Here is a 23,539-nt window from a genome sequence, read left to right as displayed (position 1 = left end):
TTGGACCTCACAGTAATGTCCTTGTTGTCATGGTCCGAGGCTTGTTTGCAACGTGGAAGCAGCCTATCTATTTCAATTTTGACGTTCAGATGACAGCAGCACTCTTGAACGAAGTAATTGTTTCCCTGGCCAGCATTTGCTACAACGTTGTGGCTGCAGTAGCAGACATGGGTGCAAAGAATAGTTCTGTCTGGAAGGAGCTTGGCGTTACTCATGAAAATACTTGTTTTCCACACCCGTGTGATTCTCTGAGACGTGTGTGGGTGTTTGCTGACGTTCCCCATTTCCTCAAACTCTTAAGGAACCACTTGCTGGATCAAGGAATAATGTTGGAAAACAAGGCTGTGACAAAAACTGTGTTTAGAAACTGTTAGTTTTGGACAGTGGCGAGATGAAAATATGTCCTAAGTTATCTCAGCAACACATTACAGTGAAGGGCAGAGAGCGACAGCGAGTACGCTAAGCAGCTCAGCTGCTATAAAATACAACCGCACAGGCGATTCAGTAATTGATGCCTGAAGAAGGACACGCCAGTGATTTCATACAGATGGTGGGTGAGACTTTCGATGTACTTAATTCAAGGACAAAAGAAAGTAATAAATCACTAGCCTGTGGATTTGGTGTGAATTTTCAAGCCCAAGAACAGTGCCTACGTAAATTTTCTAAGTGTTGTGAGAAGATGCGTGTTGGCAACACAAAGCATCTCCTACCCTTCCAGAAAGGATTTTTGAAAACTGTTCGGTCACTTTTGGGTCTGTTCAGTGACTTAGCTGTTTATAATATTGAATATATTCTTACAGCAAGATTAAATCAAGACTGCTTGGAGAACTTTTTTTCTCTTTTAAGAGGCCTTGGACGTTTTTATGATCATCCATTGCCAGTCGAGGCAAAGAGCCGGATAAGACTGTTGCTGTTTGGAGCAAACGCTCATGATATTTCACTTTCAAATGCATCGTCTGTTGAGCCAGATGAAGAAGGAAGATTCGTGACTGCAACTGTTTTTGGCAATATCCTGTCTGATATGTGTGAGGCGTTGGCAACGGTTGAAGGAGAGAAGGAGATAGAAGATTTAGATTTTGGAGTAGGAGAATCTGATGTGCCTCCAATGTCACTGGCTTCTGATTGTAGCACTGAAGGATTTAAATATCTTGTTGGATATGTAGCTTATCGATGCAGACAGTATGACAGATCATTGGCCACACCCACTGGGGAGTTACTGACACTGCCTGAGGAGACATCGAGAGGATGGCTGGGCATGGTTTCTCATGGGGGTTTGCTTGTGCCTTCAGAAACGTGGCTCGAAACAATTAGCAAATTTGAATTAATTTTTGCCCAGATCCATGGACACGACAGTTTGTCCAGGGAAACTGGTGACACCAAGAACCTGTGCGCTATACTTACCGAGCTATTGCCCACTATTCACCCAGAAATCATTAAGATTTACGCTAGGACGAGAACATTTATCCGACTGTGTTGGCTGTCTGCAAAGAACAAGTCAAAGAAAGCAGTTGCCGCTCAGCAACGGAAAGCAAGAAAGTGGTATTTGTCATCGCTTTAGAATGTAAATAAACCATATTTGTGAAAGTTAAATAATATATAAACTTAGTGCTAGAAGTGAAGGTCCTCTGTGTTTGTTTCACAACTAGCAAGACTCTACACTGACAGTGACAAGGATTGGCTTATTGTTTCCCACACTACATACCAACTTTGCTGAACGGCGGACTCGGTAAGTTAATTTACCACTATTTCCTGTAAATCGTATTTTGCAGCACTTTTTTGATTCAATGCCCTTTTATATAAGTGAATTTTAACAACTAGGGCAAACATTATACATCCACCTTGATAAAAATATAACCCAAAGGTTTGAGGTGTGAGAAAATTAAGAATGTGTGTGTGTGTGTGTGTGTGTGTGTGTGTGTGTGTGTGTTTGTGGCAGTTCAGGTAGGTAATTCAAACGCTTCCTACAAATAAGGCAGTTGCATAATTTCTTGAGTGAAAATGACAGTGTTTTTGTAGACATGATATAAACAGAATATAAATGAGCGTTACATAGAGCTTGTCTACAAGTTAACACTTCTCCCAGAACCAAAGTTAGAAAATTGAATGCTCATTTCGAACATTTACTTCGTAGAGAACTGCAAAACAGATTGAACTTTGCGCTTATTTTTGTATAGTTTGATCTATAGACGCTTGATTTTATTAAAGTCAGCACTCAGCAGTGTCTGTTTAAAAGCTGGACAAGTTACAGAATATAGCAGTAACTTTCTAGAAATAGCAGAATAACAATTTACCTTTCACTGTTTCTGTAGAAACTGAAACATTTCACAAATACATCGCTTAAATGCGCCGGCTGCGTCTTGTAGCGCTGTTCCAGAGGCAGCGGCGGTTCCTTCGTGACGTCACAGCCTCAGCCAATGGCAGGACAGAACGCTTACTGCTCAACCTTATTTTTTTTTACGGACATTGGGGCCAACATCCGGCATCATGGTGTGGGGAGCGATCTCCTACATTGGCCGTACACCACTGGTGATCGTCGAGGGGACACTGAATAGTGCACGGTACATCCAAACCGTCATCGAACCCATCGTTCTACCATTCCTAGACCGGCAAGGGAACTTGCTGTTCCAACAGGACAATGCACCTCCGCATGTATCCCGTGCCACCCAACGTGCTCTAGAAGGTGTAAGTCAACTACCCTGGCCAGGAAGATCTCCGGATCTGTCCCCCATTGAGCATGTTTGGGACTGGATGAAGCGTCGTCTCACGCGGTCTGCACGTCCAGCACGAACGCTGGTCCAACTGAGGCGCTAGGTGGAAATGGCATGGCAAGCCGTTCCACAGGACTACATCCAGCATCTCTGCGATCGTCTCCATGGGAGAATAGCAGCCTGCATTGCTGCGAAAGGTGGATATACACTGTACTAGTGCCGACATTGTGCATGCTCTGTTGCCTGTGTCTATGTGCCTGTGGTTCTGTCAGTGTGATCATGTGATGTATCTGACCCCAGGAATGTGTCAATAAAGTTTCCCCTTCCTGGGACAATGAATTCACGGTGCTCTTATTTCAATTTCCAGGAGTGTATATCGCTCGTAACGGCAAGACAGCAAGATCACTGAAATTTTAGTGTTTAGAGAAGGGTGACAGAGTCTTTAATCCCACTTGCCATCTGCTAATGGAATATGATGAAGAAAACGGGACTGGGGTGGGACGGCCTTGTATCTTTTGATGCCTGTATCCCGCGTTCGTCCAGGGTTAATGTGTTCGCGTCGAACTTCGTTGTTCCTTAACCGTCGATGGCGTGAGAGTCTTCCTGATTCTGAGGAATGGAGAGCTAGAGAGTTTTATGTATATACACTGAAGAGCCAAAGAAACTTGTACACCTGTCTAATGTCAAGTAGGGCCCCGCGAGGACGCAGTAGTGCCGCTACATGACCTGTCATGGACTCGACTAATGTCTGAAGTATTCCTGGAGCGAACTGACACCATGAATCTTGCAGGGCTGTCCATAAATCCGTAAGAGTACGAGGGGCTGGACATCTCTTCTGAACAGCGCGTTGCAGGGCGTCGCAGATATGCTCAATAATGTTGATGTCTGGGCAGTTTGGTGGCCGGCGGAACAGCAGGGTCCATGGATTCTCGATTTTGTCTCCATACCCGTAAACATCCATCGCTCGATACAAGTTGAAACGAGACTCGTCAGACCAAGCAACATTTTTCAAGTCATCAACAATGCAGTGTCGGTGTTGACGGGCCCCGACAAGGCGTAAAGGTTTGTGTCGTGCAGTCATCAAGGGCACACGAGTGGGCCTTCGGCTCCGAAAGCCCATGTAGATGGTGTTTCGTTGAATGGTTCACACGCTGATACTCGTTAAGGGGGATAGGACGTCAAACGGGCCGACTTGGAGCAGGAGAGGCACCACAGGACATTTGAAATTCCACGGTCTATACTTTTACAAATGAATTCATAAAACTTTGTCAGCATGACCAGGAAGGATTCAGAATTTACACTCATAGCAGTGGAAATTCTAAAACATAACGAGGTAATTTTTTGTACGTGTGAAATTTCATCATTTTTTCACTGACTAATGGCAGCATTTGTTGCTATAGGTACACATTTCTTCATAAGTAAGAGAGATTCTTCGATGAATTTTGCACAGCATACAAACCATACTTAAAGGTGTATGAAACTCTAGAATTTTCCAAATCTATTAAAAACTGTGGTAAAAATTGAGGTAATTAACTATAAAATTTGTGTTTTTTCTAAACACAAAGTTTAAAATATAACAGTTAATTCGTTTTTTCATAAATTAAATAAATTCTAGAGTTTCATACACCTGTGAGTATGGTATGTATGCTGTGCAAAATTCATGGAAGAATCTCTCTAACTTATGAAGAAATGTGTACCTATAGCAACAAATAAGCCATTAGTAAGTGAAAAAAATGATGAAATTTCACATGTAAAAAAAATTATTTCTTTATGTTTTAGAACTTCCACTGCTATGAGTGTAAATTCTGAATCCTTCCTGGTCATGCTGACAAAGTTTTATGAATTTATTTGTAAAAGTATAGACTCTGGAATTTAAAATGTCCTGAGATGCCTCTCCTGCTCCAAGTCGGCCCGTTTGACGTCCTACCCCCCCTTAGTGGCTTAGGATTGAAATCTGCAGCAATCTGCGGAAGGGCTGCACTTCTATCGCGTTGAACAATTCTCTTCAATCGTTGTTCGTCCCTTTCTTGCAGGATCTTTTTCCGGCCGCAGGGATGTTGGAAATTTGATGTTTTATGTGATGCCTGGCATTCATGGTACACTCGTGAAATGGTCCTACGGGAAAATCCTCACTTCATCGTTACCTCGGAGATGCTGTGTTCCATCGCTCGTGCGCAGACTATAACGCCATGTTAAAACTCACTTAAATCTTGATAACCTGCCATTGTAGCAGCATTAACCGATCGAAAATTGCGCCAGGCGCTTGTTGTCTTATATAGGAGTTGCAGATCGCAGCGCCGTATTCTGCCTGTTTACACATCTCTGTATTTGAATACGCTTGCCTATACCAGTTTGTTTGGCACTTCAGTGTAATTCAAAAGTACAGATCTTTTTTACACATCCGTGTAGCCTATTTTAAAGAATACTATAATATTCCGAACAGAGCTCTAGGGAACAGGAGCGAGTTGTTAAATTACGTAAATATCCATCGCATGACATCGTTTCGACTGGTAACTTATCTCTATGCTACGATACCTGGAGATCCTTTGTTTTACCATGTATGTAATGTCTCGCGCACTAAATCAGCCCAGAACTGAATTTCCTAACACGTCGGGGTGTAAACAGCAACTTGAGCAATAAACATGCCGTCCCTACGCGCTGTTGGGGCTCGCGGCTTTCGCAACTCGGCCCATACGTCATCGTCTGAAAGGCGGGAGTTTGCGCGGCCACCAAGGGGCACAATGAGCGACCGCCGGGATGGCGCGCGTCGCTCGCATTTTCCGCTGGAATAACTCGAATACCGGCCACTGCCCGCTGCAGGCTCGGCGCGGAAAATTGCTTTGTCTCGCAGGAAGTAAAGTGACAACACAGTAGAGGTCTCCGGCATAGGGAAACAAATACGGGCGTTAGTTTTTTACTTCCCCCTTCTCTCCATCGCAAGTAATTTTAAATGCCTTGTTGCCTAATTCTAAAACTGAATTATCAATGCACTCAGAATGGCGCGCAGTTTATACATACCACAATTTTCATATATTTTTTAGAAATCACTGCACAAGAGTGTGAATTCAAGTCATAAAACGTAATTTTTTGGCAGACGCGGAGTTTGGATTAAGGAGGTGCACAAGATCTGCAAATTATTCGTTTGTGAGTGATGCACTTGCGGGGCTAAACGACCACATAAGGACAAAAGGTATCTTTTTTGATATAAGAAAGGCGTTTTTTATTTTATACTTTTACGTAGAATGGACCATTATAGAGTTATGGGCGAAATTCACAAGTTGGTTAATTTAAACCTAGGAAATTTGTCCTTCAAAGTGAACAAACAAGGAACGGAATTGAATCTAACGGGACTACTGTAAGATGGAGGATAACACAATATTCAGTTCTGGGTTAAACAACTATGCCTGACACGTGATTACTTTTTCTATTTATAAATGGCTCAAGTGCTTTTGCGAAAGGCGTAGAAAGTAAATTTTTAATAACTGGGGTAGTGAGTAACAATAGCTGATGGCATAAACAGAAGCCGGCCGCGCTGGTCTAGCGGTTCTGCTCAGATTACTGCTGCAGACGCAGTACGATGCGACAGAGCCACACGCCGGACACAACGGTCTTTACTCTCGGTGGTGCCAGTTACCGTCTGGAGTCCAGTCTTCTTTAGATCGTACATTCTCGTGACCATTGCTGCCAGCAATCATGTACATTGACTATATTCCTGTCAAGTCTTCCTGCAATATTGCAGAAGCACCAGCCAATTCTCGTAGTCCTATTACACGACCTCGTTCAAACTCAGCGAGATTCTGGCTCAAATGGCTCTGAGCACTATGGGACTCAACTGCTAAGGTCATTAGTCCCCTAGAACTTAGAACTAGTTAAACCTAACTAACCTAAGGACATCACAAACATCCATGCCCGAGGCAAGATTCGAACCTGCGACCGTAGCGGTCTTGCGGTTCCAGACTGCAGCGCCTTTAACCGCACGGCCACTTCGGCCGGCAGCGAGATTCTGCTGATGGAGTCTTTGGCGCCTTAAACGCATTGTAGCCTAACATCAACTCACCACGTCCAATCTAAAAGGTAACTAACGCTCACGACAGAACGTGTATTTAAAGCAAACCTGATCATTATCCTCATAGTGGCGCTACTAGCGCCATTATTATGTGACTGGCGCGAAATTTGAATAGATATAATTTTTCATATTTAGAAAGATGCCTGCCAACTTTCGTTTATGTAGAGCAGCTCCTTCTTGGAGCTGCGGGTTTCTTCTGTCACTACATGTTAATCATCTTAACCAACCGCTAAAAAATCCTTGTCACTCTGTCAGTAGCGTTTCAAATCTAATTTTCTCTGTTTACAGTTTTCTGTGTGGACCGTTTTACTTGACATGCCTTTCGCAAAGGATGTTAATTTATTTACTATTTATTTATATTTCTCAGATTCCTTTGAGTCACAGCTGTTCAACTCTATAACGTGACACTGTATAATTAATATAGTACTGGCAAAAACTGTGGAGCTAAAAGAAAAAGAATAAAGTGCGCACAAATGATTTTCGACAGTACATTGGTATGAATGAAATATAGCATCGAAGGACTCTGAACTACTAGGAGGAATTCCGTACAGAATAAAAGAAAGCTTTTCACCTAATTTCACTGCTATGAGTTTAAAACGTTCGACTTCACTGGATATTTAATCATCATCAAATAAAAAAAAGTTTTTCTTGTGCGGAACATTCATCTCCGTCGACACTGTGTTTTCTTATTGCTAAGTGAAAACTGTTCTGTTTATGGTTCAAATGGTTCAAATGGCTCTGAGCACTATGGGACTTAACATCTGTGGTCATCAGTCCCTAGAACTTAGAACTACTTAAACCTAACTAACCTAAGGACATCACACACATCCATGCCCGAGGCAGGATTTGAACCTGCGTCCGTAGCAGTCGCGCGGCTCCGGACTGAAGCGCTAGAACCGCTCGGTCACAAAGGCCGGCCGCGATTTTTTCCCTCAGCTCATATATGATGACTGGAAACAGTCTTAAAAGCTTGTAAAGGTGTTACAGCTTAAGTTATCCTGAGATAAAATTGTTAAAAAAATTGATACGGTGCGCTGTTTAGGAATTAATTAGTGCTGAAGTTAGCCAGTCAGGCCTTAGCACGTGCAAATTCAAGCGGCCTGCCAGTGCCGCCAAACGTGTTCTTCGTTTGGTTTCGTAAAATCGAACAAGAGACGGTCACAAAAATTGTACATGGGACGGTAGTAAGGATGGAACCCGAGCCAAAGGCTGAGCAGTCTCGTGCGATATCTTCTACGGTATTTCATTAACTGACACAAATTGTATCTCGCGGGCCGCTTTAATTTCGGCGCGCAAAGGCCTGATTGCCTAACTTCAGTCCTAATTAATTCTGAAACGGCGCAACGTATAGAATTTTTTTTATTAGCAATTATTTCTCTACATAATCTATAATGCTGGTATGTAATGTAATCCATGTTCTTAAGGAGTTACCTTTTAAAAATTGGTTCTAAGACAAATTAAGAGATATTTGCTACAGCTTTTTAAATATCCTTAGTGCCCCTTGGAGAGAGGGATTTATTTGTCTTATCACCCTAATTCGCGTAAATATATCTGGCTGTTAAGCTGCCATATTCTTTGGCGACTGTAAACCAGCTCTTGTAGCTGAGTGTTCTTGTTAATAATTCTTTTACTTCGTAGTACGTACATGTTAAAAACCAGTACCTTCCACCACGGTAGTCCTACCAAAGTTGATACAATAGTCAAGCGTTTCCCAGTAAACACGACAGAAAAATCGAATGCCTGGGATAAGATATTAAAGTTTGCCTTATTTGCAGTCCAGCTTTAACAGTTGTATTAAGCTAATTTAACCAGTTTCTGTACTGCTTTGAAAAACTTGTATGTGGCAGGGGTAAATGAGCCATTCGTCGCCAGCTGATTGCATTTTTTTTTTATTTCGCCTTCGATACACGACGGTGCAATTACACTTTTTTCTATACGCTACACTATACATGCTGCCAGTAGTTCCTTTTTTTTATCTTCTGCATTATCCATCTGGCAGAACCACAGATAAAATATACTGCAAAATGTTAAGTCTTGGTTTTTGAGCGACAACAGTAAGTTACGCTAGTTGCCATAACTTGGATTAAGACATCCTTCTATTCTCGAACCGCAACTACAGCGATTTCCGTCTGTACAGCAACATTCAGTTGTCTTACATTCGTACTACGTGTAATATATTTGAAATATAGAATAAACCATTGGTTTTATAGTGGAAAGAATAAAAATTGAATGGGAAAATATCTTCTGCGCATTAAAACTCGTCAAACGGTCATATTCGAGTTACAGTAAAAGCATTCGTCAACTCATACATTGTTGAAATGCCTTGGATTGCCTCCGTATGCGGTGAAATTACACATGACCGTCCGTCTCTTTCTGTCTTAACCAAAGTCTTTTTTCTGATACACTTCTATTATTTTAAAATGCACACTTATTTCGTTATTCAGGAATGACGTAATTCCACTTCATTGAGAACTATCATAATAAAAATTGTTGTATTTACAGCATATTGTACCTCACACTTCACTACAAGTACACTTCCTAAATTAATTCCATTACGAAAATTACAGCTGCTGCTGCTCCATACGTGAGAAAGACTTCTGAATCCATGAGATCTCAGGCTTTCCGGGCGAATGTGCTGTATCCAAGGTTCTCGGGTGTCCAGCCGGATCCGTTCGTCGAAGTTCCACGATATTTCGGCGGATAACCGTTCCGCCATCATCAGGTGGTGCTGAGCCTGAGAACCTTGTATACACTTCTGAATCTTTCTCCTTCCTGTCATTCATTCATCAAAAAATGGTTCGAATGGCTCTGAGCACTATGCGACTTAACTTCTGAGGTCATCAGTCGCCTAGAACTTAGAACTAATTCAACCTAACTAACCTAAGGACACCACACACATCCATACCCGAGGCAGGATTCGAACCTGCGACCGTAGTGGTTGCTCGGCTCCAGACTGTGGCGCCTAGAACCGCACGGCCACTCCAGCCGGCATTCATACATCCATCATATCACTTTCGTAGGGGTGGGAAATTGCCCCTAAAGGCGGAAGAATCAGCAATGATCAACGACATGAGGATGCAGAAGGCAATGGAAACCACTGCATTAAAGTCACGTAACGTCTATCCACAGGACATGTGTCCTGTAATTGAAGAAGTGTCATGATGATCTCTCCATTGGCAAAAGATTCCGGAATAGTCCCCCATTCGGATCTCCGGGAGGGGACTGCCAAGGGGCAGGTTACCATGAGAAAAAGATTGAATAATCAACGAAAGGATAACGTTCTACGAGTCGGGGCGTGGAATGTCAGAAGCTTGAACGTGGTAGGGAAACTAGAAAATCTGAAAAGGGAAATGCAAAGGCTCAATCTACATATAGTAGCGGCCAGTGAAGTGGAGTGGAAGGAAGACAGGGAATTTTGGTCAGATGAGTATCGGGTAATATCAACAGCAGCAGAAAATGGTATAACAGGTGTAGGATTCGTTATGAATAGGAAGGTAGGGCAGAGGGTGTGTTACTGTGAACAGTTCAGTGACCGGGTTGTTCTAATCAGAATCGACAGCAGACCAACACCGACAACGATAGTTCAGGTATACATGCCGACGTCGCAAGCTGAAGATGAACAGATAGAGAAAATGTATGAGGATATTGAAAGGGTAATGCAGTATGTAAAGGGGGACGAAAATCTAATAGTCATGGGCGACTGGAATGCAGTTGTAGGGGAAGGAGTAGAAGAAAAGGTTACAGGAGAATATGGGCTTGGGAGAAGGAATGAAAGAGGAGAAAGACTAATTGAGTTCTGTAACAAGTTTCAGCCAGTAATAGCGAATACCCTATTCGAGAATCACAAGAGGAGGAGGTATACTTGGAAAAGGCCGGGAGATACGGGAAGATTTCAATTAGATTACATCATGGTCAGACTGAGATTCCGAAATCAGGTACTGGATTGTAAGGCGTACCCAGGAGCAGATATAGACTCAGATCACAATATAGTAGTGATGAAGAGTAGGCAGAAGTTCAAGACATTAGTGAGGAAGAATCAATACGCAAAGAAGTGGGATACGGAAGTACTAAGGAATGACGAGATACGTTTGAAGTTCTCTAACGCTATAGATACAGCAATAAGGAATAGCGCAGTAGGCAGTACAGTTGAAGAGGAATGGACATCTCTAAAAAGGGCCATCACAGAAGTTGGGAAGGAAAACATAGGTACAAAGAAGGTAGCTGCGAAGAAACCATGGGTAACAGATGAAATACTTCAGTTGATTGATGAAAGGAGGAAGTACAAACATGTTCCGGGAAAATCAGGAATACAGAAATACAAGTCGCTGAGGAATGAAATAAATAGGAAGTGCAGGGAAGCTAAGACGAAATGGCTCCAGGAAATATGTGAAGACACCGAAAAAGATATGATTGTCGGAAGGACAGACTCAGCATACAGGAAAGTGAAAACAACCTTTGGTGACATTAAAAGCAACGGTGGTAACATTAAGAGTGCAACGGGAATTCCACTGTTAAATGCAGAGGAGAGAGCACATAGGTGGAAAGAATACATTGAAAGCCTCTATGAGGGTGAAGAATTGTCTGATGTGATAGAAGAAGAAACAGGAGTCGATTTAGAAGAGATAGGGGATCCAGTATTAGAATCGGAATTTAAAAGAGCTTTGGAGGACTTACGGTCAAATAAGGCAGAAGGGATAGATAACATCCCATCAGAATTTCTAAAATCATTGGGGTAAGTGGCAACAAAACGACTATTCACGTTGGTGTGTAGAATATATGAATCTGGCGATATACCATCTGACTTTCGGAAAAGCATCATCCACACAATTCCGAAGACGGCAAGAGCTGACAAGTGCGAGAATTATCGCACAATCAGCTTAACAGCTCATGTATCGAAGCTGCTTACAAGAATAATATACAGAAGAATGGAAAAGAAAATTGAGAATGCGCTAGGTGACGATCAGTTTGGCTTTAGGAAAAGTAAAGGCACGAGAGAGGCAATTCTGACGTTACGGCTAATAATGGAAGCAAGGCTAAAGAAAAATCAAGACACTTTCGTAGGATTTGTCGACCTGGAAAAAGCGTTCGACAATATAAAATGGTGCAAGCTGTTCGAGATTCTGAAAAAAGTAGGGGTAAGCTATAGGGAGAGACGAGTCATATACAATATGTACAACAACCAAGAGGGAATAATAAGAGTGGACGATCAAGAACGAAGTGCTCGTATTAAGAAGGGTGTAAGACAAGGCTGTAGTCTTTCGCCCCTACTCCTCAATCTGTACATCGAGGAAGCAATGATGGAAATAAAAGAAAGGTTCAGGAGTGGAATTAAAATACAAGGTGAAAGGATATCAATGATACGATTCGCTGATGACATTGCTATCCTGAGTGAAAGTGAAGAAGAATTAGATGAACGGAATGAACAGTCTAATGAGTACACAGTATGGTTTGAGAGTAAATCGGAGAAAGACGAAGGTAATGAGAAGTAGTAGAAATGAGAACAGCGAGAAACTTAACATCAGGATTGATGGTCACGAAGTCAATGAAGTTAAGGAATTCTGCTACCTAGGCAGTAAAATAACCAATGACGGACGGAGCAAGGAGGACATCAAAAGCAGACTCGCTATGGCAAAAAAGGCATTCCTGGCCAAGAGAAGTCTACTAATATCAAATACCGGCCTTAATTTGAGGAAGAAATTTCTGAGGATGTACGTCTGTATGGTAGCGAAACATGGACTGTGGGAAAACCGCAACAGAAGAGAATCGAAGCATTTGAGATGTGGTGCTACAGACGAATGTTGAAAATTAGGTGGACTGATAAGGTAAGGAATGAGGAGGTTCTACGCAGAATCGGAAAGGAATATGTGGAAAACACTGATAAGGAGAAGGGACAGGATGATGGGACATCTGCTAAGACATGAGGGAATGACTTCCATGGTACTAGAGGGAGTTGTAAAGGGCAAAAACTGTAGAGGAAGACAGAGATTGGAATACGTCAATGAAATAATTGAGGACGTAGGTTGCACGTGCTACTCTGAAATGAAGAGGTTAGCACAGGAAAAAAAAAAATAGTGAACAAAGATTCCTTAAATGTTGTCTTTCCTACTCTTAGAGCCTATCTTGCTACTCAAGTTTATCTGTGATCAGCTGGCTGTTCAGAGTCGCTCAGAGGTGGAGTCCCATGCATTACACGTGCAACTGATGTGTTACATCACTACTAAGAAAACCCTTGGTGCCATATAATTAACTTTAAAGTCAGGTATTACGGTAAAATGTTTCATTGTGTGATGCTGTCTCTTATTGTCTGATTACGACATTATAATTTTCCTCGTGCTTAATTCTGCTACATAATGGGCCAATCAGCTACATTTTAACAAAGCATGGTTAGATGAAAGTTTAGACTGTAAACCAGATATTCCTGTTTGATGGGTAGTCCTACATAGCTCCTCTTTTAATTTTATATTTTTTCCACTAAACAAAGTTAGACTGTAGTTTTATCCAAGCTGGGTCTTCTTTAGCGTTGTGGATTATTCAGTTAACGATTGTTGATGAGAAGGCAATCATCCACGAATACTTTTAAAATGTAACGTGCCTGGCTGCTTTCTTGACCAACAATCAAAAAATGGTTCAAGTGGCTCTGAGCACTATGGGACTTATCATCTGTGGTCATCAGTCCCCTAGAACTTAGAACTACTTAAACCTAAGTAACCTAAGGACATCACACACATCCATACCCGAGGCAGGATTCGAACTTGCGACCGAAGCAGTCGCGCGGTTGCGGACTGAGCGCCTAGAACCTCATGGCCAACACGGCCGGCGACCAACAACCCTTAACAAAGAACTGTGTTAGAACTGACACATTTTCCGATGAACTGTTGCTATTTAATGTTCTTACTCACAATCGAGATTTCGGCCCTTTACGTCATTTTCGACTGATAGCTTACTGTGAAGTGTTCAGTGCATAATCATTAGTGTTACATATGGATTATGCGTGACACAAGGATATCGTTCTCTTCAAACGGGACACTTGTGGTAGTGTAAAGAGCGACGTTTAAGGTGGTGTAAAGCTCGACGACACTGGACAATGCATGACTAAACTCGAGTGATTTGGGCTGATGAATGACGCTGTGCCCTGTAGCAATCCAATGATCTGTGGCGCCAGCGGTGAACCACGGTGGACGTGCTGTTACAGGTACACGGTCTGAAAATGCTATATTCTGAAGGAATGAACATATTTCACAGCTGAAATGGACTGGCCTGCCCAGAATCCCAACCCGAATCCAATGGAACACCTTTGGGATGAGTTAGGACGTCGACTTTGCCCCAAACCCCAATGCCCAACATCACTACTTTCTGTGGTTTCGGCTACTGAGGGAGAATGGGCTGCCATATCTCTCAGACATTCAGGCAACCTACTGGAAGTGTCTACAGTTGGGGTAAAGCCGTCATTAGGCGAAGGTTGGACACACCACATATTAATGTCCACTAATAGGTTTCCGGATACTTTGGATCAGATAGTGTACATTTAACAGCGGTTCAGGAAGAAAACGTGTTCTTTTTAGGGTTCCAGACCTCGGTAGGTAAAAACGGAACCGTCATGGGATTACTTTTTTGTCCGTCCGTCTGTCTGTCTGTTTGTGTCTGTTTGTCCGATTGTCAAAAACCCTTTTTCTCAAGAATGGATGGACGTATCACGTTGAAATTTATGCCACATACTGAGTTCTACATTCCTTTGGTCGTGTAGAACCTGAAAGCTTCTAAGTCAATGCAGTCAAAAGACGCGAGCATTTAAGTCACATATTTTGAGACTTAAAAAACTAACTCATCAAAACCTCTAGGGTATTTCCTAACGACGTAGAAGCATAAAATATGGCAAAAAGAAGCAATGCCTCACAGCACGATCAAAGAAAAATTGTTAATTTGTGAAGTTATCATATGAAAATATAATCTTTTTGTCTTTGGTAATCAGGCAATCTGTCTGATTCGTCACTAAAGACCTCTTTTTCTCAGAAACTGGTAGAAATTTCAAGTTGAAATTTATGTCACGTACTAAGGTCTAAACTCCCTTGGCGGTATAATAAACGTCACTTGCTGAGTCAATGCAGTGAAAAGATATGGCCATTTATGTCACATATTTTTATACTCAGGGTACTTTCCACTGACGTAGGATCATAAAATTTGGCAAGAAGCAAGGTCTCGCAGTACAACCGAAGGAAAAATCTGAAAATTGTTAATTTGTAATTATATTAGGCGAAAATAAAATATTTTTGTTATTTGATATCAGACCATCTTTCTGTCTGTCAATCCATCTGTTAAGACCACTTTTTCTCAGGAACGGGTACGCGTATCATGTTTAAATTTGTGTTACATATTAAGGTCTACAGTCCCTTGCCGGTGTTGATAAATGTACGTTTCAAAGCCATTTCAGCCGAGCGATACATCCATTTATGTCACACATTTTGATGCTCGAAAATTCACTTATCAGAAGCAGTAGGGTGTGTGTTGTGTATTGAACAGGGGCCCTAGAAACGACGGAGAGGCTTCGTCCCGCCGTAGCCCTCAGTGGTTCACAACCGCACAACAGGCCACAGAAGTCCACCCACCCCACCGCTGCCCCACACTGAACCCAGGGTTATTGTGCGGTTCGGCCGCTAGTGGACCCCCCACCCAGGAACGTCTCATAGCAGACGAGTGTAACCCCAAATGTTTGCCTGGTAGAGTAATTATGGTGTACGCTTACGTGGAGTCAGTGTTTGCGCAGCAATCGTCGATATAGTGTAACTGAGGCGGAATAAGGGGAATCAGCCCGCATTCGCCGAGGCAGATGGAAAAATTCCTTAAAAACCACCCACAGGCTAGCCGGCACACCGGACCTCGACACTAATCCGCCGGGCGGATTCGTGCCGGGGACCGGCACGCCTTCCCGCTCGGGAAGCAGGGTACTTCATCTTTGTTCTAGAATAATGGAATTTGGCAAGAAGTAAGGTTTTTCACTGTACAATTAAAGGAAAAATCATAAAATTACTAATTCGAAATTATACTACAGCAAAAAATTTTTCTTTTGTTATTTGTTATCCGCGTCAAACTTTAAATTAAAACATTCTCGAAAATCTTAGAATCGCTGGCACTGATATCTTGCCAGTTTCATTGTCGGTAACAAGCAAAAATCGTCGAAATTCCCAATTCCTGTAATGGATGGACTGTCTATATACTTAATTATATTTGTACAGAATTCTCAGTGTGCAAATCCTACTCCCAGATGGCCAATTTTGTATAAATGTCACAGGACTGCGAAGGCTGGTAAACAGAAAATAACGATCGTTTTATACTTTTATTTTAACTGTGTTTAAGCTAGTATGTGTTTCAGACGCACTGGAAAATTGCTACTCAGCCGAAATTGTGCAGTTTTTTAGGATTTTGTGTTAAAGGGAGTTTAAATCCAACCAACAACGGCCAGTAAGACCGATTGATGTCATTCAGGAGACTTTGCTTCGTGTGGGGGCCACACTACAGTTAAATTATTGGCAGGTGTTGAGTGTTTTATTGTTCGTGCTGTGGCAGAAGTCTCACCTGGAACGTGTGGTACACAAGTCTGTGTGTGCTGGCAGGTTCGTCCGCGAGGCGACCGGCTTCAACGTGGACATGCGCATCGGCATCCACACGGGCAACGTGCTGTGCGGCGTGCTGGGGCTGCGCAAGTGGCAGTTCGACGTCTGGAGCGATGACGTCACGCTGGCCAACCACATGGAGTCCGGCGGGCGGCCCGGGTGAGCACCGCCACGCTTACACATCTCAGCGGTTTCATTCACTGCTGCTAGTGGTTGAACGCAGTGGATGCTGTCTTGGAAACAGCTTGTAAGATAAACGTCGACAAGGGCTCATGGCCGAATGTACCTTGTCCCACTTCTATTCAAAAATGTTCAAATGTGTGTGAAATCTTATGGAATTTAACTGTTAAGGTCATCAGTCCCTGAGCTTACACACTACTTAATCTAAATCACACACCCATGCCCGAGGGAGGACTCCGCTGGGACCAGCGCCTTAGACCGCAGCGCCTGAGACCGCTCGGCTAATCTCGCGCGCCGGCCGGGGTGGCCGAGCGGATCTAGGCGCTACAGTTTGGAACCGCGCGACCGCTACGGTCGCAGGTTCGAATCCTGTCTCGGGCATGGATGTGTGTGACTTCCTTAGGTTAGTTAGGTTTAAGTAGTTCAAATGGTTCTGAGCACTATGGGACTTATCATCTGAGGTCATCAGTCCCCTAGAACTTACAACTACTTAAACCTAACTAACCTAAGGACATCACACACATCCATGCTCGAGGCAGGATTTGAACCTGCGACAGTAGCGGTCGCGCTGTTCCAGACTGTAGCGCCTAGAACCGCATGGCCACTCCGGCCGGCGTTTAAGTAGTTCTAAGTTCTAGGGGATGATGACCTCAGCAGTTAAGTCCCATAGTGCTCAGAGCCATTTAATCCCGCACGGCTCCACTTCTATTCGTTTTCCTCCTTCTCGTGAATGAAGCGAGGGAGAAATGACTTTATGTGTGCTTCTGTACATACTACGGCAAGAAAGGAAGAATAAATTCACTGTTGGTGTTAATAACGATCACCCTCCTTTACCTCCTCTGGATTACTGCAGACGACGCGTCACTGAGCACATTTGTTCTGTGCATGCAGTACACGTGAGGCGCTTAGTTGTTTCCACTGCACTGTGTGGAATACGAAGGTTCTGTTATAGTTCACTAACCTGCTGTCTTCAAGTTCATGTCCCCAGCGCAGAAAACAGCATGCAGGTCGTAGGTTCTGTATCTTGAGGCTGAAACTGGTTTTTAGCGAGCTTCTGTTCTGAAATAATGTATCACTTTTGGGATGCCACTCGCGTATTTTAATATAGCCACACGAGAAGACTACATGGTCTTAACACAACACATTCTGATACAGCAAAGTACATGATCAAACACAATGTTTACTAAAATGTATCTTTATACTATTTGTGGCACGTGTCTGTGCCTCATGACTACCGGAGTGAATCTTTTAATACTGAATACTGGCAAACACATCCTGCCACTGACAACATGACTGTGCATCTCGACTGCCTAATCCAGAGTGACGATCAGGAACTTAATTAAAAATTGGAAACACATCCTAAGTTAGACAACATGTCTGTTCTTCTCGACTGCCTAATCCAGAGTGACCAACAGGAACTTAAATAGCCGGCCGGAGTGGCTGAACGGTTCTAGGCGCTACAGTCTGGAACCGCGCGACCGCTACGGCCGCAGGTTCGAAACCTGCCTCGGGCATGGATGTGTGTGATGTCCTTAGGTTAGTTACGTTTAAGTAGTTCTAAGTTCTAGGGGACTGATGACCTCAGAAGTTAAGTCCCATAGTGCTCAGAGCCATTTGAACCAAGGAACTGCAATAAAAATTGAAAACACATCCTACGACAGACAACATGTTTGTTCTTCTCGACTGCCTAATCCAAAGTGACCAACAGCCCGAAACATTTCGCGCGCCATACCAGAAAAGGCGTGACCCGAACGCTCCCGAAGTGCTTCGTCTGCAAATTCGTCAGTCTTTTGTTTTTTATTTAAATTGTTTTCAATAATTCTAAAATGACTGATTGGTAGTCAGCTGTTGAGAGATATTTATATTAAAAAGTGAAGACATTCCAGTGAGTAGTTTAACTAATAATAATAACTATACTTTAACGTTTTGGCGCCCTCGCTCCGAACACAGCATCCAATCATAGAGCAGTAGCATTATGCAGGCGGTCTTTCTCACGGGAATGGTACCGAATCTAACATCTGTCACAGGTACCTCACACCACATTTCGTCATCTATATACTTCTTGCATCTCCACTGCTTTGGGTACAGCTTCTTGGAGCCTAATATGATGGCCAACTAAGCCAGAAGTATTACAATACTGCATCTATTCAGGATATTTAAACAATATCTACTTACTTTAATGCAAGCTGACAAGTTAAAAAAATAATTGAATGTCTATAAAGGTTACTGGTCGAGTTGGCATTCATATTTATAGTCTATCAGACGCGAAGCACTTCAAATTGAATTAATAACGTTCGTTAACTGTGACTAGATTTCTCTTTTTGCAGAAAGGAATTCAGTATTTTCATCGTCCACCTGGAGTTGAATCTGTGTCTTCAAGGTCAACAAATGTGAATGTCGTTAGCTCTTGTAGCCGGCCGAAGTGGCCGTGCGGTTAAAGGCGCTGCAGTCTGGAACCGCAAGACCGCTACGGTCGCAGGTTCGAATCCTGCCTCGGGCATGGATGTTTGTGATGTCCTTAGGTTAGTTAGGTTTAACTAGTTCTAAGTTCTAGGGGACTAATGACCTCAGCAGTTGAGTCCCATAGTGCTCAGAGCCATTTGAACCATTAGCTCTTGTAATCCAGCAAAGATTGCGTAACATATCTGCCAAAGAAACTTGAAAAACTTTGCTGACATCATTTATCGTCGAATGACTGTCTCTGCCGTGAAATGCTGGGTCTGATTTAAGAATCAGAGTATTCGTCAACTTGCTATAACGAAGCTCAGAGTGTAGGATGACCGGGTACTCTGACTATGTTGTACATTAACATGCAATTCTTTTTTTAAAAAAAAAGTTTACCCGAATCGTAAGAACCGCGTTGCAGGAGTCTATCCGTCAGCCTTTAGGCATCCCAGTATCTGACGCCAACAAAGTTCCTGGTCCAGGAAAAAATAAAGAGGAAATCAGTGAACGTATCGTGATCAATGTAGATAGTTATATATTTTCAGAATTTCTACAATTCACAATTTTAGTATCCTTTAACACAATCAGTAGAGTCTCCGCCCACATGGGACGTAATGTGATAAACTGTACCATTTTCTTTCATTATAAGTAATCGGAAGAAGATTTCTTAAGTTCATCATGTCGTCCTTTGCAGTAAGCATTGTTCCGAAGAGTACGTAGTCGTTTTTGTGTCATCGCTGTGCGCGCTCGGCCGCGCAGCACAACTTCACATAATGTACACTTCACACATACACTGAGGAGTTCGTAAAAGTATGGGGACAGCACGAGCCCTAATATCTCGTATCTTGTGCATGTGGTCCTTACGCAAAATGGGGGTTGGCGGCACTACAATCGTAACAATCTGCAACAAATTGCGGTTTTATGAAGACGATCAAAAGTGTTTAGTGAAATGAACGTCTCCTCTCCTCCAGGGGTTCCCATTTGAGTTCATTGAAATTTTCGGTAACAGTCGCGCGCTCATCGAACCTACCGGTAACAAACAAAGCATATGCCTCTGAACCGCTTCGATTGCTCCCGGTAATCCGACATGCTGTGAATCCAACACGAGCAGTAATCAAGAATGGATCGCATTAGTGTTCTGTACGCGATTTCCTTTATAGATGAGCTAAGTTTTCCTAGAATTCTTCCAAAAACAGACGTCGATAATTTTCCTATTCTGCAATGTACCTAACGTTCTCGCCCCAGTTCACGTCTTTTGCAACGTTACGCCTGGACATTTAATCGACTTCTCTGCCTCGTGATGACTGGGTGTTGTGTGATGTCCTTAGGTTAGTTAGGTTTAAGTAGTTCTAAGTTCTAGGGGACTGATGACTATAGATGTTAAGTCCCATAGTGCTCAGAGCCATTTAAACCATTTAATCGACGTGCCTGTATCAAGCAGCCCTCCACTAACACTTTATTCCAACAGTACAGAATTTTTCTACTCGTCTGCATTAATTTACACTTTCCGTGTTTAAAACAAACTGCCATTCATGCCGATTGAATTAAGAGGATAAACCAAAAAGAATCTCATCAACATTCTGCTGATTTATTTAAGCGGCACCAAATTTGCAAATGGATCATTTACGAGCAGTTACCCTCCTTATCAATCCACTTAGTCCATCAATGAAACAGCTTTCTACTGCCCTCAGAAAAATACCCTTTATGTTGAGCAGCAAGCCGCATATGCGTCGTTTCCTTCACCTCTCCAACGGAGGAGTAACGGCGGCCTCTTAATCAACTGTTAAGTGGAGCAAACAACTGGAAATCCAACGGTGATTGCATGCAGGATGCCCCAACACCTCGAAATGCATGTTCTGAAGAGTTTGAATGGTGTGAGGAGCGAAATGTGAACGAGCATTGTCATGTAAAGAAAGTAACCTCTATGAAAACAGTACTCGGTGTTTGTCACAATTTTGCGGACTTGAACACTGTGCAAAGCGCATCACTGTGGCGTTGGCTATTTACTGTTGACCCCTTTTCCAGATAATGATGCAGAATTGGCCTTTGTCTGTCTCAGAAACCTGTTAGCATAGAGGGTTGGTTCTTGACTTTCTTTTTGGTAAGAAGTCCGGCATGTTTCCATTCCACGCTCTGGCGTTTCTTATCTAGTTCCCTACATATTGACAGTTTTCAGGTTAGGTCCGTATATGTGCAACTGTATAAAACCAATTTTATCATTCGATAGACGTTCCGCCTTTGGTTTTTGAAAGACGTCATCAGTAGTAAGGTTGCTGCTCAACATGTGTTGTTGCTTTGCTGGTTTTAAAGCTGTTTACCTTCATCTGGTCTTTAGAATTTTCAGTATCACAACAATGTATTTATGAACACATGTTTTTTTTCTGTGTCGTTTAATCTGAACATCAGCAACGTAACCTCACTCACGACTGGTGACGACAGAACAACAAAATCTAATGATGAACCATTGTTTCCAGTGATGATTCAGTAAAAAAAAATCGGAAACCGGAAGACGTGATCTAAATGTACATACAAACAAATGATTACAGTTCCAGAAAAATTAGATGATTCCATCAAGAAAAAGATCTCCACAAATAGAGCAAGTCAGTAACGTGTTGGTCCACCTCTGGCCCTTAAGGCAGAAGTTATTCGGCCTGACATTGAGTGATGAACTTTTTGGATGTCCTCCTGAGGAGTATCGTTATCGTCGACGTACAGCTGCTCTGGAGAGATGTAGCGAATGAGAACCAAAAGCGTCCTGCTATCCAAAGAAACAGTACCCGAGACCACCACTCCTGCTTGTCGGGACAGTCAGGTTGGTACCCCACTATCGTCCGGAGAGTCTGTAGACACGACTTTCGCCCCATCGGGTCTCAGTTCGAAGCGGGACTCATCACTGAAGACAATTCTACTCCATTAAATGAGATTCCAGGCCAACGACTTATTGAGAACATCTGGAGTGTTTTGGACAGGGACGTCGAACCAGCTCAGGATTCTGACGATCTAACCCGCCACGTGGGGCGAAATAGGTACACTGTACCTCAGAAGGGCATCTAATAACTCTATCAATGAATGTCAGCCCGAATAACTGTTTGCATACGGGGCAGATGTGGACCAAAGCATCAATTTGTGAAGCTCTTTATCTTGAATAAACTATCCAATTTTTCGAAAATTGTAAACATTTGTCTGCCTGTACTTCTAAATCACATCTCCTGATCTGCGTTCTATTCGTGGTGTATCTCACCTTCATAAGGATGACGGTTCAAAATCTGTCGACAGTTTCTCAAACAATTACGCTTGTGCTTTTCTTTGAGTTGTTTTGGGATGAACCTGATGGAGACTGTGGGAAAATTGATCTTGTTATGTTTACTACCATAAGTCATGTTCATTTGTGAAACTTTGGTTTCTTCTGCGGTATTGAATGTTCATGCAATTTGTAGGAATCCAGCCAGGCGACTTCATCGCTAGCCAACGATATCTCGACAGGTGACTACCTCGACATTTTCAAAGCACAAATGGGACGATAGAGCGCTGTGCAAGGCAATTTCAACGCTTGGTAAGGGGGGGGGGGGAGGGGGGGGGCGGCTACGCCTGTCAAGAACCGTAATACGGCATACGCAAAAATACTTCGTTAACAACCAGCGTCACCACACAATTAAAAACGACCAACGTCAGAAGTTTTCGATAGTTGCTATTAATTACCGGTGGATGAGCAAGTAGCACTAACATTTCACTATGTTCTTTGATCAGAGACGGAGCAGAATTCCAAGCAGAACTTAAGCAATAATCTCTAGCTAATTAATTTAATCTAATCTTCCTTAATAAAACCACCCCAATAGCAACCACCCCAATATCTGGAACAGCACGCCAGAACATCTGAGCATGACTGGTGCCAAGGCAATGTTCTCAGGTTTTGTAGGCGTGTGTGACGCTTATACTCAGTACCCCGCTGATTCACTGTTCTGGTGATGTGACTAATGTAGAACATGTCAAAACTGCAAGAAATGTGGTAGGCACAAGCCTACGTAAATCAAGGTCATCCTTTACAGAGAGTTTAAAGGCCCTAAAATTAGATGTTGATCGAAAACACACTTCGCACCGTGATTTTGCAGAATACGACAAATCTTGCGCGGAATGCTACCTGCGTTAAGCAAAAAGGATCGTAGTCTTTGGTGCAACTTTGTTATTTCCATCACCCCCTCCCCTTACTCATCATTCGTCGATAGCACAGCCTATTATCTCGTATCTTCCAGTATATCCATTATAGCTATAGGTGGCTTCGGGGTGGGCTAACTCAACTGACAAAGTTTCAGGTTCTGAGATGACGTGGGTCCTATGAACCAAGGTACATAGTGCCACTTCACACTGAATCGAATAGTGACATTTATCAGCCTTAAGATGCAAATCAGTGTGTTGTTGTTTGTTGTTGTGGTCTTCAGTCCTGAGACTGGTTTGATGCAGCTCTCCATGCTACTCTATCCTGTGCAAGCTTTTTCATCTCCCAGTGTGAGTAACCTATAAATGGCAAATCCAAC

General features: G+C 42.8%; 1 protein-coding gene across 2 annotated transcripts in view; it reads left to right on the top strand.

Annotated features, from left to right (window-relative positions):
- Nucleotides 1-23,539, top strand: part of LOC124606332 (adenylate cyclase type 2) — a 338,520-nt gene that overhangs the window by 162,360 nt on the left and 152,621 nt on the right. For both annotated transcript variants that reach the window (XM_047138315.1, XM_047138314.1), the window contains exon 6: nt 16,383-16,541. In XM_047138315.1, coding sequence (XP_046994271.1) covers nt 16,383-16,541 — 159 coding nt within the window. The remainder of the gene's footprint in view (nt 1-16,382; nt 16,542-23,539) is intronic.

Source organism: Schistocerca americana, chromosome 3 (assembly GCF_021461395.2).
Source record: "Schistocerca americana isolate TAMUIC-IGC-003095 chromosome 3, iqSchAmer2.1, whole genome shotgun sequence".
NCBI lineage: Eukaryota > Metazoa > Arthropoda > Insecta > Orthoptera > Acrididae > Schistocerca > Schistocerca americana.
This window is presented reverse-complemented; position numbering and strand designations above follow the sequence as displayed.